This window comes from Magnolia sinica, chromosome 9 (assembly GCF_029962835.1).
Source record: "Magnolia sinica isolate HGM2019 chromosome 9, MsV1, whole genome shotgun sequence".
NCBI lineage: Eukaryota > Viridiplantae > Streptophyta > Magnoliopsida > Magnoliales > Magnoliaceae > Magnolia > Magnolia sinica.
Genome location: NC_080581.1, coordinates 20,574,792 through 20,593,702, shown reverse-complemented (window position 1 = coordinate 20,593,702; position 18,911 = coordinate 20,574,792). Strand labels below are relative to the sequence as shown.

At 38.9% G+C, this 18,911-nt stretch overlaps 1 protein-coding gene across 1 annotated transcript; it reads right to left on the bottom strand.

Moving 5' to 3' along the window:
* Nucleotides 1–5,443: 5,443 nt before the first annotated feature.
* Nucleotides 5,444–18,511, bottom strand: LOC131254708 (pentatricopeptide repeat-containing protein At1g80550, mitochondrial-like). Its single transcript, XM_058255407.1, has 2 exons — nucleotides 16,463–18,511; nucleotides 5,444–5,683 (listed from the first exon to the last, which is right to left on the bottom strand). The coding sequence occupies exon 1, from the start codon at nucleotides 18,463–18,465 to the stop codon at nucleotides 17,089–17,091; it is 1,377 nt and encodes a 458-aa protein (XP_058111390.1). The 5' UTR covers nucleotides 18,466–18,511; the 3' UTR covers nucleotides 5,444–5,683; nucleotides 16,463–17,088.
* Between the last annotated feature and the right edge of the window lie 400 nt (nucleotides 18,512–18,911).

The following is an 18,911-nucleotide window of genomic DNA, read 5'->3' as shown; positions in this document are numbered from 1 at the left end:
GTATCACACAAGTGAGATACAAGATATATCGTAGGATATATCGGCTAATATCGTCAATATTTAAAACACTAGACGGATGATCCCAAAGACGCGTCAATTGGGCTAGGGAACAAGTTTGGCCCAATCTAATTTCAGATCAAACCGATCAAATCATCGTGGTCTGTTTCTTAGCAACATAGGACAATAGATAGTCCGGGATTTGTCCGGACATATCTAGACACAACGTGTCCAATCCGCTTTGTTCAACTCGATGTGTACATCCAAAACATCACTCAGAAATATCTTCGTCTTACTCTAATCTCTAGATCTTGAGATATGACCCACCCAATATAGGTCATCACTTGGTCACCAAAGACTCGAAGTCTAATGAGGGGTACCTATTGACATCTTTCCCAGATGTTCAAAAGCTAATGACATAGAAAATAAAAATAAAAATTGGTCCTGTTCTTGACAAGTAAAAAGATCTCCAAATAAGGTGATATTGGTCACGTTGAACGACTCAGCGAGTGATCTTTCCAGCAAATCTGAGATTGTTTCAATCTGATGCATAATAAAAAGTCACGGACTCTGCTTATATTCAAAGATAAGCTCCACTCATCGCAACCGTGGCCGGGGATTCATCTTAGGTGCGGATATATTTAGCTGCTTAGCCAAGGGGCAGGTATATCCAGCCAGGCTCGGATACTTTATAGGAGCGGACATTCTTACACAATGTCGAGAGGCGCAACATCACGAAGCTCAAGCGCATGCTTGTAAAGCGAAGCTATGCATGCACAATTCCGAGGGTAGTAGGTAAGGGTGTACACGAACCGAGCTAGCTCGGTTAGCTCAGTCAACTCGACTCGAAGAAGCTCGATTCAATGAGTTCGAACCGAGTCGAGCTGATTTTTTGAGCTCAAAACTGAGTTCAAGCTGGCCCTCGACTCGGATCAAATCTAGCTTGAATCCAGCTCGAATCGAACCAGTTCGGTGACTCGTTTACTTTGCTATTGATGTTGCTCACCAAGTGTTTGATGAAATGACTCAACGAAGTATGATTGGTGGCAAGGAAGGTATGTACATGAAACAAATACCCTTTTTTTCTTGGTTTTTATACTACTTAGAAGGTGTTTGATAAAATACCTGTAAAACCATTGCTTCTGTTTGTAAAACAGTGGGATTTTGAAGTTGCAGTCCAGGTGTTTGTGAAAATGCCTCAATGGCAAACTCACCTCGATCTTGGCTTGAGCTCGGCCCAAGCTGCTAACCAAACCGAGCTAAGCTGGCCAGTCACGCTCGAGGACCGAGCCAAGCCGAGTTCGAGCTGAGATCAGCTAGTGGCCGAGTTGAGTCGAGTTGTGGCCAGCTTGACTCGATTCGACTCGATAAACACCCCTAGTAGTAGGGGCATGGATTTCTTGCTAAAGGCTTTCGCAGGAAGTTGCTGCACAAGGATGTTGGGTGGGGCCCACCAAGATGTTTGTGAGAAATCCACCTTGTCCATCCATTTTTCAAGATCATTTTAGGACATTCTACCAAAAATGAGGTGGAAACAAAACTCAAGTGGGCCATACAAGAGGAAACGGTGGAAATTCAGTGAGCACCGTTGAAACATTCTTATTGCCGTAAAACTTTTGTATCAGGCCCATATTTTTGTGTTTTCACTTCATCCCAGTGAGAATGACCTTATAAATGGTTTGGATGGCATAAAAAAATCAAGGTGGAGCCTACGAAGGTTTCAATGGTAGGCATTTCTTTCCCTAATTTTTCCTCCTGTGTGACCCACTTGAGTTTTAGATCCACCTAAGTTTTGGTCGCATGTCCTAAACTTAGCTTGGAAAATGAATGGAATGAATTTCTCACAAACATCGTGGTGGGCCCCACCCAGCATCCTTGCGCACGAACTTCCTGCAAAAGGCTTTCGCAGGAAATCTTTGGTAGTAGCTGTGAACAACTTGACAATAACCAAAAGAAATAGTACAGGCAGCTATCCCCTTATAGTAGATGTAAGTGCTTATATGTTTAGCATATATTTGATTGTCAAATTTCGTAAGACAAATTTGTTACAAGTCGAATCGCAAGTATGGAATCACTACTACTCCACATGTTTGAAGATCGGCTTATCGTCTCAAGAAGTCACCGCCCGATTTCAAGATAAATTCAAGACAAATTCAAGACAAGTTGTCCTATGTATTTGTAAAAACACAAGTGATATAACCGTAGAAAGACCTAAGATAGGTACTTTCAAAAGTCTATTTTATTTTGGGTTTTGGATAGTGTTTTTGCTCTGGAGTTCGGCCAACTTAACTTTCTCGACTAACCTAACTTCAAGTTCGGGATAAAAAATCAAAATCTGTTAAAAATTCGGTCAGCCTAAGCTTGAAATTTGGTCAGCCCGAGTGAAGTTTGGGTCAAATTCCAATAATGCATTCCTTTGGAAATCATAGGAATTCGGCCAGCCGAATTTTGCAATTCGACCAGCCGAATTTTGCAATTTGACTAACCGAATTTCACCTCAGGCTAGTCGAATTTTGGATAAATCTTATCCCGTGCAATCCGATAGCCGTTGGAACGAATCCGGTAGAATCAAGTCAGCCAAAGCTATTCCTAGGCTAGCCAAATTTCCAATCTCTTTGGCTATAAATAGAGACTTTCTCTTTTTCTAAACAACAATGAAAAATCAATCTAAACCTTCTGCAAGTAAGAGAGAAACTAAGGTCCTCGACAAGCCAATTGTGTGGTATTTAAAATTTCTTTTTACTTATTCAATTTCCTTTCTCAATATCATTTCAATCTTATTTTAAAAAGAGTAATATATACTCCAAATGAGATCTAAGATAATTGAATTAGTAGCATTTAGGGTTTTCATTTCTAAAAATCTTTAGAACCCTATTCTCTTTCTGTTTGAGCGAATACTACCTCATATACATACAAGAAAGAAGATCTCTGCTACAAGCTAAGACTGCTTCTTTAAATCGACATTTGAAAATAAGTTCTTTATTACTTTATTTTCATTTAGGTTTTTTTGAGATAGCTTTTGAAAATCTCAGTAGGTTGATTTGTGATAGCTCGTGAAAATTATAAAGTGAGTTTTTGTTTGTGATAACCAGTGAAAATCACAAAAGGAGTTTTATTATAGTGAGCCCGTGAAAATCACAAGGAACTGTATAAGGTTATTAATGTTAACCTATGAAAACCTTGTTATAGTGCAAACTAAAATTACGAGGGTAGTAATTTTAGGAGTAGAGTAGGTTTGATTGTTTTAAAGCATCAAACCACTATAACTCCTTGTGCCTTGTGGTGAATGTTTTATTCTTTTTGTGGTGAATGTTATTTGTTTCATTCTTGTGGTGAATACTTTATTTATTTTATCTTTTCTTGCTAGTTTGAAAATTTGATTTTAAAGACATTCATGAAATAAGGTAGTCATGCCTAATATTTTAGGTGAAGGTTGTCCTATGAATTATTTAAAATTAATGTTTCAATACTTGGGCGATTCAGATTTTGTATTCTTTATATATTCTATTTTTATTTCAATTATTTGGCATTGTCCTATTTACCTCCCCCCGAGGACATCGATAACTCGCCTTCTCAGTAGAGTTATACACGAACCGAGTTAGTTCAGTTAACTTGCTCAACTAAACTCGGAAAATCATAGACTCTCGAGCCAAGTTGAGCAGATTTTTTGAGCTCGAAAAAATTTCAACCCAATTCCGAGATAGACCGAACTCAACTCAACTCGGCTCAAAACTTGACTCAGTTCAAATCAATTTGACTTGGATTGGGTTCACTTAGTATAAATATTTTGTTTATATTTATATATTTAAATAAATTTTATATATATATATATATATATATATATATATATATATATATATATATATATATATATATATATATATATATTAAAAACTATAAAACCTAAGCTTGAACTCAGCTTGTAGGCTCGAACTATGCTCGAACTTGGCCCGAGCTGGCCCCGAGCTGTTGACTGAGCTGAGCCGAGCTGCCAAGTTAAGCTCAAGGACCAAGCCGAGCTTGAGCTAGGGTAACCTGTTGACCTAGTTGAGTCAATTGGGCCAAGCTCGACACTGTTCGACTAGTGTACAGCTCTACCTGATAGTCACCAAGCTTCCCTTCGGCCTATAAATACCCAAGAATCTGTATTTAAAGACACCGTTCAATTTCCCAATAAACTCTTCTGAAAATCCATCGCAACCTTTACATGCTTGGTAAGACCGCACTTAAGTGTGATTTCTATAAACTCTTAGAAGCGGCACGAATCATGTGAAGATCGAAGCAAGGATACTGGCGCCTACCCCTTTGGTCTAGACGCCGGATCCTCTAGCCTAACCGTGACTCATGCATATAGGTCTAAGAGAATTCAGTGTCAGAGTTGCAGATAAGTTTAGGTGCGACCCGCACCCACCACTCCATTCTGAGAGGGTTCAACATTTGTGATTATTCCTTAGGCATGACATGCGCCAAACTCTGGATAGCATGAAGGCTCGCACCTACACTGAATCCTCTTTAAAAGCTCACGCCTGCAATTAGATATCAAAGAGAGATTCATATGGTTCATGCTCCCTAATCAACACTACCATACAGGACCGTTAGACCTGCGCTTCCTGACAGGATTACTTCCAGGTGGCTCAAAGGCTTAATCAACCGCGTTATTATCCTTTGAAGCTTAATTGCATCATATATTCATATTAGTAATAGTTCACTTGTTTGGAGAGAGTGTTGATCATATGATTTATGTCTTCAATATCACACTTATGGTGTCTGTGTATTTTACCAGTGCCGTGCACCTTCTTCCATTCTATCCATCCCATTTTCGTATCTTTTTTATCATGCAACCCAACTAGTTCATCTCACACTGATGACACCATGAGTTCGTATCGGAGAAACCATTGTAAAAATAGCATACCTGTGTCTATCATTTCAGCGTGAAGTGTATGGAATCTGAATCAATTGATCACGAATATCTTACGAATGGCTTCAAGACCTATTATGAAGGCTAAGCTCAACACGTATCATTTGTATGTTTCATATGGTTCATATGCATTCATGATCTCATTTCACCATGAAGGATATGGAATCTGCATCAATTGATCACAAATGTCTTAAGAATCACTCAGAGGCCTACCTTGGGTATATTATGAATGCAATGCTCAACATATAGCATTTACATCTTTCATATGATTCATATGCATTTATCATCTCTATACTTCATATTATTTTTTCATTTACCTTATTTTATATCTTACTTCTCTTGTGTTTACCTCAGAATCAAGGGTTATGCCACTTGAATGTAACTAAGCACCTATGCCAAGCCACAGCCTAGAATGTAATAAGAACCCGCATTAATGAAAGGCTTAATAAAAGCTTTTCAACCATGTATGTTTCCCTTTCAATGTCTATGAATGTTTTGTGAATGTCTTTGCAATAACGTTCATCAAAATCGGTGTAAACATTTGACTAAAACACAAGCTTCTCATTATAAATTCTTGACTTCACTAAACTCAACTGACTCAAAGATTGTAAGACTAAAGTAGAAGGATAGCCAAACCAACAATCCCAAGTAAAAAGTAGTTCTTTTTTACAACAAGACACCTACTAAATTGACTTGAAGAATTCAAATGAAAAATGTAAATCCATTCTTCTCACATCCACCACTAAGAAGATTTTTCGTCTTCAAATCCTGAAAGATACAACAATCGGGAAAAAATATCACAATATAATTTAGGTCCTTTGTAATCAGACTAACAGATAACAAATTGGAAACGATATTATAAATTAATAAACTGAAGGACAATGAGAATGATGGTAAAACTAAAACAATACCATTTTCTCTAATAGGTGTTAGCGTATCATCTACTAATTTCACATTACTTAAATTGGGATTGGAGGTAAATCAAGAAAAAGAATAAATATATTATTCACATAGAAGTAGTATGAATGGTTGTGGAAGTATTATATTTGAGCCAAAGACAGACAAATAGACCTTATTTTGAATGGCATCCCTTAATAAAACATCATACTCATTTTTCGAGAGATGGACCACATCACTAGCTAGTACAACTACAAGTGAACTTGTCAATGGTACAACTTTCGCAACAATATTCTCAGAATTCTTATCGTCTATAGCTTCAAAATTAACATCTTGGCTTTAAGGTCGGCCATGAAGAACCTAACAACAATCAACATTGTGTCCATATCTACCACAATGAGTGCATAGACGACTCATACCACGACCATGACAAATACTATGACTACAACATTGGCCACCATAACACCGTCTATTTCTGTACCTCTACCTCGGCCAGTACCAACATTAAAAAAATTCCCAAATCATATTACACGAGTAAATTTCACAATCACAGTTGATCCCATAGTTGTACAATGCTTATCATCTCTTTCAAACAAGGCAAATGCACTTTAAGTGAAAGTAAAGTGAACCAAGAATCTGCGCCTGAACAGGTTCAAACTCAGAATTAAGACCTGACAACAATTCAAATATCATTTTCTTCTCAACATTTCTTTCATATGCCTCTGCATTTATAGAATAAACAAATTGAAGATCATCCAAGAAAGATAATTCATGACATAACCATACATCATGGCATATAATCGGATGTTAATTGTTCTGTCTCAAATTACTTATCCTTTGATCCTTTCTAAATCTGGGCTACATTATTATGGTCAGCATGTAATTCATAAGCAGTCAACTTAATTTCGCGTGCGATGGACAAAAAAAAAAGGTCCTTCACCAACCTTTAGTTCCATAGAATTTAGAAGTCCAGACATAACTAACAAATTGTTTGTTTTTCATTCACCATGGGAAGGATCCGTCATAGGAGATTCTGATATACTACCCTCTATATATCCCTACTTCTAGCTTTCTCTAATAAACATCTCAACAACTTTTGACCATTGAAGACAATTGTTGGACTTAAGTTTTATAAGTTGTGATCTGCAACCCAGGATCTCATAATGAACAATCAACCTCTTCATCTTAGAGTTGATAGGATCAACCATCTTAGATGTTGATGATAAAGGCACACTTAATCCAGAACAATGACTACAAGCATCAAAACTTCACACTAATCAATACTAAACTACTACTATAAACCTACTATAGCTTGCAACAATCTAAAAAACCACTTAAAATCATTAAAAAATTGTCCAAAATCTCTAAACCAACCACCAAAGAAGAGAAGAGGATCTTACTACTAAATTCACCAAATATCAACAAATGGCAATAAATCTGGAGAAGAAAAAAAATCCCAAATACCTGATTGTTCGCTAAATCTCAATACCTGATAAATCTAATCAAAGCTAAATGTCCAACAAACCTTCAAAAGAAATCAAAAACTGCTGCAAGATCCCTCCTTATTAATCACATTCAATCAGTGACTAAGCTGCAATGTCTCTTAAATTATTTTTTAAGAAGAAAGAATCAAAGGGAAAGAAGAAAAAAGGAAGATAAGAGAAAGGGAGATCAAGAAGGGAGGCTTACAAGGAAACCCTAGTAGCTATATTGTTCTAATACCATGTCAGAGAGAAAAAGCTTTTTGGAAGAAGAGAAAAACTCAGATCAGGGTTGGACGTCCAACCCTCGTTTTAAATTAAGGGAGATGCCAAATTACATAAGGTTCCCTAGAGCAAAGGGGGAAAGGAAACAAAAAGTTAAAGAGAGAGAGAGAGAGAGAGAGAGAGAGAGAGAGAGAGAGGAATAAGAGAGACAAGATCCATGACCATGGTCCAAAGGGTCACGACTGACACGAACCACACAAATATGCATCTGCATAGTCATATGTTGCGATGCATGTCCCATCATTGGCTCCAACTTACGTATCATAGTGAGAAAGAAGAAAGAAGAGAATGATGGATATTTGCACACACCATACAATTCAAAGAAGTTGATTTTTTGGGATTTTCTCCCTCTGCAAGAATATTTTTCCCTAAAGTCACAATTGCTTATTCGAATCTATCATACATCAACTCTCTAACTTACGTATCACAGTGAGAAAGAAGAAAGAAGAGAAGGACGGATATTTGCACACACCATACAATTCAAAGAAGTTGATTTTTTAGGGTTTTCGCCCTTTGCAAGAATATTTTTCCCTAAAGTCACAATTATTTGAATCCATCATACATCAACTCTCTCCATGCATATGGCCTTAGAAGTCTTTATATACCACAAATACAAAAGATCTATCACAAATAATCGGCATTGGAACAATAGCTCGTAGAAATGTCACATATAAATGGTTAGGTTATCCAAACGTAGAGAGAGTTTTTTTTTTTTTGAAAGATAAACGGGGTACAAGAAAAGAGGATCCTCCCGCTGAGCTAGCGAAAGGATTAACCTCCAAAACAAAGCAAATTACAATCCTTTAAGTTAACAAAATTGGAGGCCCACTCTGCTAAATACTGTTGGACTTTCTAGAATGTTGATCCCGCCGATTTTGATGTTCCGTTGAAGCATCTCCCATTCCTTTCTTCCCATACCGACCACCAAATAGCCAAAAGGCTCATTCTCCAAACCGTGGTTCTTTGTTTCCCTAATTTTGGCCCATGCCAAGCTTTTAGCAGACGATCAGAAGAACTTGGAAAACACCAGGGAATATTGAAAGAGCTTAGAATAGTTGTCCACACTTGAATAGTATAGGGACAATGTATGAATAGGTGGTCCACCGATTCTTCATCGGCCATGCAGCAGAGACAGATGTTTGTGATTGTCATTCCAATTTATCTCAAGTAGTCAACTGTCAACACTTTCTTCTTTCCAACTAACCAATCGAATACCGCAATCTTTGAGGGAACTTTGAATTTCCACACTTGCCCTATCATGACCTTTTCCACTGCTGAAATGTCCGTGTCTATAGACATGTATAGAGATTTGACCGAGAAGGAAGCTGAGTTGTCGATTCTCCATACTAGTCTGTCTTCACTCGTCTGATCAGGCTTGCAATTGATGATAAGACGTTGAAGAGCCACAAGTTCCTCAATCTCCCAGTCATGAAGATTTCTTCTGCAAATGGTATTCCAGACATATGTCTCCAACTTTAGCATAGCAGTCAACCACTAGGATGGATCGATTCGGGGCAAGATGATACATATTCGAAAAGTCTTCTTTAAGAGATGAATGCCCCACCCATATGTCTTCCTAGAAATGGGTTTTGTATAGTAATGTTAATACCTTTGAGAACCTCCCTCTTCAAGGATAGGATACCTCTCCATAGAGCAGAAGCTTTATAAACAGAGGATTCCTTTGTCCACCAACCTCCCTCGGAGCTGTTGTACTTGCTTTTGATAAGCGAGTTCCACGAAGTCCCATTTTCTGTTCCCAGTCTCCCAGTGATAAATATCTGCATTTCCATCTGGCCAGGTATTTCTCAAATCTTTCGATTACTTTGCCCCATAAGCGCTTTGGGGGTTTCCCAATACATAGAGGAAGGCCAACAAATGTTGTCAGTAAACTTCACATTGGGCAATCAAAGTTGTCAGCATAGCTTTGAGTTACTTCGCCCTTCATGTTAACACCAAACATCTTGGATTTCGCTAGATTGACTTTAAGGCCCGAAATTGCCTCAAAACATCGAATTATTGTTCGCAAATTGCTAACTTTTTCTTTTTCTGCTTCACAAAATATAAGTGTGTCGTCGGCGAACTGGATGTGGGATATCGAGTTCTCCATTCCTTTCACCTTAAAGAAATTGATTATGCCTTCTTCTTGACACTTCTTCAGCATTCTAGATAACGCCTCACCGACAATTAAGAATAGGAAAGAGGACAGCGGGTCACCTTGACGCAACCCTCTAGAGCTGCTGAAGAAGCCTTTTGGGAAACCATTGAGTAAGACCTAGTAGAAAGCGGATTGAACACGTTCCCCCATCCATACTATCCACTTGTCTCCAAATCCCATTTGACCCATCATGTATTTGAGGAATGTCCAATCTACGTGATCATAAGCTTTTTCGAGATCAAGCTTACACAGAAGACCCTTTGAACCGGATCCATTTCTCGAATCCAGACATTCAAACGCTATGAGGGCACTATCAATGATTTGTCTTCCTGGAATGAACGCACTTTGGTTATCGGATATGATCTTTCCTAATACCCCTTTGAGACGGGATGCCAAGACTTCCCTAGAACAAAATCATTTTGTTATCTACAGCTACAAAACCTATGCTTCAGTCTTGCTTCCATTTCCTCACAGCTTTTTACATAAGGGAGGCTACAAAATTGCAAGTTTTCCTCAACTCTGTACCACCACTCCTGGCTGCAAACTTGAGTCTTACAACTATAAACCATAGCTTAATGAATTCACCCATCTCCTACCAATGGAAATAACTTACCATTGCTTCCAACCAATCATTGAAAACTTTGAGATCCAAATTACCACCATAATCCAGGATCTCGATACTTACACGCTTGGATGGATTCTCGCCCTAAAATTCCATCCTCCCTTGAGATAACTTGAGCAATCCTATCTAGCGTGAATGGGAGCTTTCAAGCCCAATAATGGGTAACAATGTTGTGGAACTCTCAGGTTTATTTCATGTTTGTCATTACAGTCCTCATTATTCAATTCAAATTAGGCATTCCATCAATATGTTTGAGAGTACATAGCGTAGTATTGTAAGATCATGAGCTAGGGCAATATTACGATTATGTGGAGTAGCTGTATTATAGCTGACTCGATATAGTAGAGACGATGACTTTGAGCCGCCTCGTAACTTTATGAAAATAACAGAAAAATGCAATAAGTAAAAAGTAAAATTTATTTATAGAACAAAAATTGTTGATGAGTGAATGCATGTAAAGAAATTTTCACAGAGCAACAAATAGAACAATATTGATTTGGTTCAATGTTGATTCCTTCATTAGATTGAATTGTTGAATGTTTTGGATGGGTAAACTGAGTGAGTGATTAATATTCAAAAAAAAAAAAAAAATACCAAGTGATTGCTGAACTCTGTAAATTCGATTCCAGCATACTGATCCCTTAAATTCCTTGACCTAAATTAAGGGCTTTTGAGGAAGCCTTTGACATCAATCTTGGAGCCTTGAACCTTGGATAACAAAATCTAGAAACCTCCCAAGCCACCACTACCAAACCAAACCTCGACTTTCAAACATGACTAATGTCCACATTTTTTTCTTATTTTCTTTTGCTTCATTCCTTGTGTTTACTCACAAATCACAATGCCCTGCAGCATTTTACCATGCCTGGATCATAGCCCTCATTTTTTTCCTGTGGTACCTTTTCAACTTTTCAGTGTTCTAAGGTATTTAATTTTCAATGTTCCTTGATAGCTAAGCCTAGTTGCCTAAAAGGTCCCTTTAAATTTTCACTAAGTTCACTTGTACATCCATTGTTTTTACATGACACACTTTTGGGGTTTTCGCTATCCTCATTTTGCTTAGGACACTGTTAAATTGATGTAGGCCCATGACCCATCGCAGTGCCCAACGTGTATTGATTTTGGACTGTTTATTTATAGATTTGAGGTATAAATACCAAGATTTACAATTCACTACTTGTGGAAAATATGGGGGCTGATTTAGAGGTGTGATTGAAGATACGGCAGCGTGATTGAAATGTAGGGACTAATTTTAAGATGTGATTGAAGATTTGGACGATTATTTACTAGACTTGCTTTTACTATTATTAGGATTTTACCATCTTATTTAGTTAGATTGATTTGAAATCAACCTCTAAGTGTGAGTTTTCTTAAATATTGTACGAAAAGAAGGTTGAAATCGATAAAGTTCTCCCTCTCTACTGAAATATTCTTGCAAGTAAACACTTGTTTGTTTCTTTTCGATTCGGGTGTCGAGATCTCACGATTCAATAACTGAATTGCACCATTTTAGTATTAGAGCAGGTGATCGTTGGGGAACCGCCGACTTTACATCATCTCCTAATGGCTTCAAAGGGGGTGACACAATAAGAGTTTGTGCAAGTGATCTTATTGATACACGCACTCACATAGCGGGTCAATCAACTCACACATGCGATAGGTAATCTCACTAATCAAGTGGGAGAGTTCTAGCGTGGAGGGAATCCGGAAACCAAAATTGGAGCACATGAACACGTAGAGGAAGGTCCCCACCAAGGCCCTAACAAACAAAGGGTGGTCCCAACTTATCAAGACATCAATGATTGACTCATTCAATTGTTGGAACATGATGGAGAACCGGGAATTAAAGTAAAAATTCTGAAAACAATGAATAGATCCACAAAGTAAAAAAGTTGGCATCTAAAGTGATTGATACATTAACATTGGACCTTCACTTGAATTCACCAATGGACCAATTGACTGATTCAATTATAGTGACAATCGCATTAATAGATGTGCTAATAGGTCTCGACACTCAATCAAGGTTTACGTAACGGTAATGGTAACGGTCATTACTGTTACGCGTTGCGGTATCGTAACGGCCCCGTAACGGTCCTGTAACAGTTTTTTCAAAAAATAAAAAAGGGTTGAACGGCCTATACCAGGGCCTTAACGGCCGTTACAGCCCGTATCATAACGGTAACGATGGTGGCCGTTACGGCCACCGTTACCATTTTGGAACACCTTGCACTCAATTGAAGTAACTTTTGTAAAAGATGACTACAGCACAAAAAACGAAGCAAATGTTTCAAGATCCACAAAGAACTTTAAAAAATTACAACAAACAATTTAGCACCCACAATAGTGCAATCGAAAGAGTACATCTACAATGGACTCCAACAAAGGTTGTGTCGAGCCAATGCTTAGGGGCGCCACTAGTTTCCACTAAAGAAGAAGAAAATTCGTTGTAAAGGTAGTACAAGTCCAAAGGTTGAGATTGGTTTCCAACTCGAGAATGAGTTCTTTCAAAGCCAGAAAGTTGATGCAAGCCCATGGCCCACGTAGGCCCACAACCCATTGCAAGGCCTAGGGCCCAACATGCTGATTTTAAGTTGTTTATTTATATATTTTGGACAAAATATCAAGATTTGTAATTTGCTATTTATGAAAAATATGAAGGCTAATTTAAAGATGTAATTGAAGATATAGGGGCTAATTTGAAAATGTGATTGAAGATTTGGAGGATTATTTCCTAAACATGCTTTTACTATTATTAGGATTTTATCATCTTAGGTAGATTAGATTGATTTGAAACCAATTTCTTAGTTGAAAAGATTCTCATTGAAGATTCATTTAGAGTCTATTGTGGGTAGACATTCCAAGAAAAAAAAAATCATTGAGTTTTTTTAAAGTATTGTAAGATAAGAAGGTAGATATCAAAAAAGTTCACTCCCTCTCAACTCAAATATTCTTGCGAGTGTACTCTTGTTTGTTTCTGTGCAATTGGGTGTCGAGATCTCATGGACTTGATAACCGAGTCACACAACCTGACCAAAAACTTCTTCTTTTAGAAGTAAAAAAAACCTTTTGGCATAGAAATTAAAAATTGCCACTAGCCGAGTTATTGGGATTCCAAGGGTGGCTAGAAGACCATGGAACAAACTTCCATGTGAAATGGTTTAAATGATGCTCTGACTCCAATAAAATGGTCTTTTACTCCAAATATCCAAGCAAGGGACTCAATGACAAAGGTGTTGGGCACACTTCTCCACCCGTGTTACCGCATGGCCTCTACTTGGTGGGAGTTGAAATTCCTACAACAAAACTTCAGCTATACAAAACATAAAACAGTACATAGAAGGAGAAATATGATCGATTGTGGCATGTTGGGCATCAGAAACTTCATCTTTAGGGATATTTCTCTTCCCGGTGGAGGGTCTTAACTTAGAAGTTATTGTGGATTGGAGGTGAGGAGTTGTGGAAGAAGAAAACAGGTAAATGGGTCCTTCCATCGGGACGGAACCCTAATGGGTTGAGGCAAACTCCTAACCTACGTCTACCTAGAAGACACAGGAGTTCTCAACTCCCTCTCTCTCCCTCCCGACCAAAGGGTCTATTGATAGACATGGGGTGGGTTTTTAGCAATTTGAGAGATCTTGGAGGACTTTCCAAAGGGTAGAGGATGTTTAGATGTGTGACAAGTGGCTCGATCTAGGGGGTTGATTTGAGGTAATTTGAGTGGCAAACAAGGTAAGGGGATGATTCTAGAAGGTTTCTTAGGTTTTTGGGTTTGAATGGATGTGATTTTGGCAAGTGTCAAAATCCTATGGTTCTTTAGGGTAGGAATATACTATCACAAACCAAGTTGGAAGTTTGTTGGTAAAAAGATGGAAGGTTAGGGATCTAATTAGGCGTCCTAGGAGCATTTTGGTCAAAATATATGGAATTTGGAATTTGGATTTTCATGCAGAACATAGATGCCATTGTTCAAATTGTTTCTTGCATGAAAAAAAAAAATGCCTGATTTTCAACCTGCACGCCTCTCAGTTTTTCTACTGGATCTAGGCACTCAAGTGTCATTATTGGGTGAGCTTGGGTTTGTTGAAAAGCTAACTTAATGAGTTAACCAATGGCTTCGGTTTGGTGTCAAAATTCAGAATGATTAGAAAAATAATGCGGCAATTCATTTTTTCTCAAATCTCAGTCCAAACTGTTACTGTGCACCGTCTGGTAATTCAATCATATCTTGGTGGTCGCCAGCTTGGCATGATTTTGGGCTTGTTGAAAAGCTAACTTAATGGGCTAACTAATGGTTTTCAAATGGAGTTTAAAATTCAAAGGGGGCTTCGTAGATATTGAAGATGGATGTTGAAGTTCGGAAAAACAGGGGCTTCCTAATTCTAGGCCAGCTAAATTCCTGCATATTTCAAAGTCAAGACAAAACCCTTTAAAATGAGCTGGATAAAACAATTAGACCACCCTTACAGACCTGAGTCTACAGATACATCCTTTAACTTAATTTCATTACCCAAGAAAAAGCCTGGGTGCAAAGAAATTCTTCATGTTGGCCAAGAGGGCTATGGACCCTTACCACCTTCGCCTTCTAAATTGACTGTCAAGCAATTTAGGTGGGGATTCCAGATCACCATTAAGTATCTAGGAGAAATTCCTTTTAGACGAAATGAGGTTTAGGTGAAGTGCAAATGGAAAGGTATATGGGATTCAAAATGTGTCATTTGCCCTTTTAGGTCATCTTGAGGGGTTATGAATGAAATGCATCATCCACATTGAGGGTGATGCATTCAAGAGACAAAACTGCCTTCTTTCTCAGTTCCTTTCATTTCATTTTTTCTTTTCTTTTTGGATTATCTTGTATTTCTTTCTTCTTCTCATCACTCTTTTTAATTTTTCACTCTTCTGACTCCCTTGTATGGTAGATGTGTCGTCCTTCTTCAAGACAGCCTATGAAATGTTTTTTTTTTAAGGGCAGCATTGTGTGCAATGCAGGGATCTAATGAAAGTTACAGAAACCCAAACTATGGAAAACCACATTGATGAGAAAGGTTTTTATGAAGAAAAGGATAAATCAAGAGCATGCTCAAACAAAATATCCTGAAGTTCAAAGATCAGAAAATTATACTGAACTACACGTCTTATGGAGAAATTTCAAACAACCGTGAAGCAGGCAAGTCAAATGGTACCTGACCTGTATACTTGATGTCAGGACAATGTGGAATGAGAAACCCAAAAGCAAATATCTCAGTAAAATCTAACTGGGTACCGTTTCAACTCGAACTGCATCATTAATGAACTCATCTTTTCCATAGAAGGCCACACTTTTCATATGAAAGAACACATGCCACTCCAAATCTTTCAGCACAGCAAACTTTAGAATCTTATATTACAAGGCTATAGTATGCAATCACACATTCTGACTGGGAAGCATTATGCAGTTTACTTCCACTGTTTATCTAAATTGAATTTTATCTGAAGCATTTTGGAACCTATCTGAACCTATACAGACAACAAACTGTACATTGAACGAACCCACAGAAGGGAAAATCCCCATTAAGCACGAATGATTATGCACGTTTAAGCCTGCAAGAATTACCAAGGGCGTGAAGCATCTTCAAAGCTTTTGTGTATCATCAGGATCTCAAATATTATTTGAATAAGTATAAACTACATCTAACCAGATCTAAATTTCTTGAATCCATTCTAGTATAAGACCTAGATGTTGGATAACAATAGAACCAGCTATCTGGTTCAGCTGAGTTAGGTTCAAAGAAGCAGAGATGATAAAAGCAGCATTTACAGCTGTCCACTCTGCATGATCAAGTATGATACCAAAGGTTTTATCAGATTCACAAATAAATTCTTATTTATTTTTAAGTCATGATCAGGCTCAGCAAAGCAAAGAACAGCAGTTGACAGAATGCATATATTTGTCAGCAAATGGATATTAATGGTATAACTAACATAGTCAAGCACAGTGAATGATCAAAGAGGTTCCACACAAAAATCATCCAGCTTCGTATTCTTTGAATGATTGAGAACAAAGAACGAAAAAGGCCCTTGAATCAATTGAACCAACATCTAGAAAAGAAGAATGTGACAGATAAAATTACCACTCTTTCTTCGCCATGTAATGGTTGCAACATTTCTTCAATCAGACCGCAGAAAATTCAGACAGGCCACAAGGTTGTGAAGTTCTCTGTCATCTTGACAATGCTTTTATCCCAAACAATTGGAGCTTATGGCCTTTGGTTAACATTATACTATCAGAGCAGCCAGCCCACCAAATCATAAAATAGGTACTTCATATGATGGTTGGTCGAAAGAAATGGCTTTTCTTTGTTCAACCAAACAATCGTATGGGTATAACCCACCTATCAGCAACCTAATCCGTTGTTCTGGTGGACCCCATCACTGGATAGGTCACACCCTAACCTCCTGCATATCCAATGAAAATTGACAGTTACAACCAGTTGCCGCATTTAACCAAGACAACAAATCAGAGAGCATCATCCAATGGGAAAGATTTTGGGTAACATCTTCCATCCACCATGGGAGTTGGGACCCACCAAATGAACAATTTCAATCACCAAAAGTTGAGCCCCGCTTCTAGAGATCAATGATCCGAGAAAATGCCCAGAGCAGAACATTGTGCATTCGCTCATTGTAAATTACATATTCAAGTCCTCGAAATTTGAACAAGTCAAGCCATCAGCCGAATCCCTGGTTTTGTCCAACATCATCTACACTCATCATCAGATTCGTCGCTCAGTACCTTCGTCCCCAACTCCCTCCGCGGCTTAGCCGAAAGCCCTTTCGCTAACATCTCCTCGTCATACTTCCTCGCCATCTCAACCATGCCTTTCTGCACCAGGGCATCGATCAGAGCATTATAAGCAAACCCATCCGGACTACACCCGTGCTCCTTCATCCTATCCCACACAATAAAAACCGGCCGAAGAAATCCCCAACGCCCAAACTTCTTGATTAGCATCACGTACGTTTCCATCCTCGGACGGCACCCGTCCTTGACCATCCTCTCAAACAGCTTCATGATTTCCTTTGGCCGATCAAGACACCTAAAGAAACAATGATATGTGATCACATTGGGTGGGACACCCTTATTATGCATTTGCTCAAGAAATACATATGCCTGCCTAATCCTCCCCTCCCGACACAAAATCTTTATCACTGTATTGTAAGTAACCACATTCGGCTGACACCCAAATTCCATCATCTCCCGAAATACCCGAATCGACTCATCGGCACCATCCGATAGACCGACGGCATTAATGACTGTATTATACACCACAACATCCAGCGGAATGCCCTTCTTCTTCATCTCTTTGTAAAATCTATCGACTCTCCATGGTTTCCCCGATTTACACTGGATATCCATGTATATAGAGTATGAATGTAGATCGCGGGCAATTCCCATTCTATCCATTTCTTCCCAAAACTCCCGACATTTACTCCACCAACCCATCTTGAACCACCCGCGGAGAATTATATTGCACATCTTTGTATGTTCCGCTGAAAACTCCGAACCCATTTTCTTACACAATTCATCCGCTTCGATGACATGTCTGTACTCGCAAAGAGCGTCGATGAGGTTGAAAAACGAGGTCTTATCTTTCAAACCGTAGTCAGCAGTTCTATCGTAAGTATCAACAGCTTCTTTAATGAGATGTGCGGAAGCATACCGTTTGAACATGATCCGGAACGTCGTGTGGTCAGGCGAAATGGGCTGGCGTTCTTGCATCCGCCCGATCAGGCCCCACGCAAGATCGAACTCGAAGAACTTCCCGAGGACATCAATCGTGCGGTTGTAGGTGTCGACAGTGTGCTCGAACCGATGGTCCTTCTCAACCCAGTTGAAGAAATCGAGGGCACGTTTCCAGTCGTTGGCATAGCTGGAGATGGTTTCTGCGACGGTTGAGGGGTCGAAGTCGACGGAATCAGGCGTTTTGATGGACGGATTGGATTCGAGGGTTTTGGCGCGAAATTCAGGTGTTGTTGAAGGGTAGTTGTGGAAATTGAGAAAGGTTAGGCGAGGAGAGACGAGAGATGGAGAGGATCGGAAGCGGTTGGAAAATAAAGGCGGGAAGAAGGGCATTTTCAAGTGGCTTTGGTTAGGGCTTCTGGAAGTCCGTGGAAGATGAGGGTTTTAGAGTAACGGGCGCGGATTTAAGTGAGGCAGAGGTAACAGCTAAGTGGGTGAAGCCTGACCGTGGGGCCCACCTTGATGTATGTGTTGTATATCCATTCAGTCCATTCATTTTTTCAGGTCATTTTATGGCATGAGCCCAAAAATGAGACCGATCCAAATCTCATGTGGACCATACAGTAGTGATTGAATTCCCACCATTAAAAACTGCTAGCGGCCAAAAAAGTTTTGAACCAATCTGCCATTTGTTTTTAACCTTCGTCCAGGTCTGCCTGACCTTATCAACAGGTTAGATGGCAAATAAACATTACAGTAGGCCCAGGAAATTTTTAATGGTGGCCATTCAATCGCCACTATTTTCCTGTGGTGTGGTCCACTCAAGATTTGGATTTGCC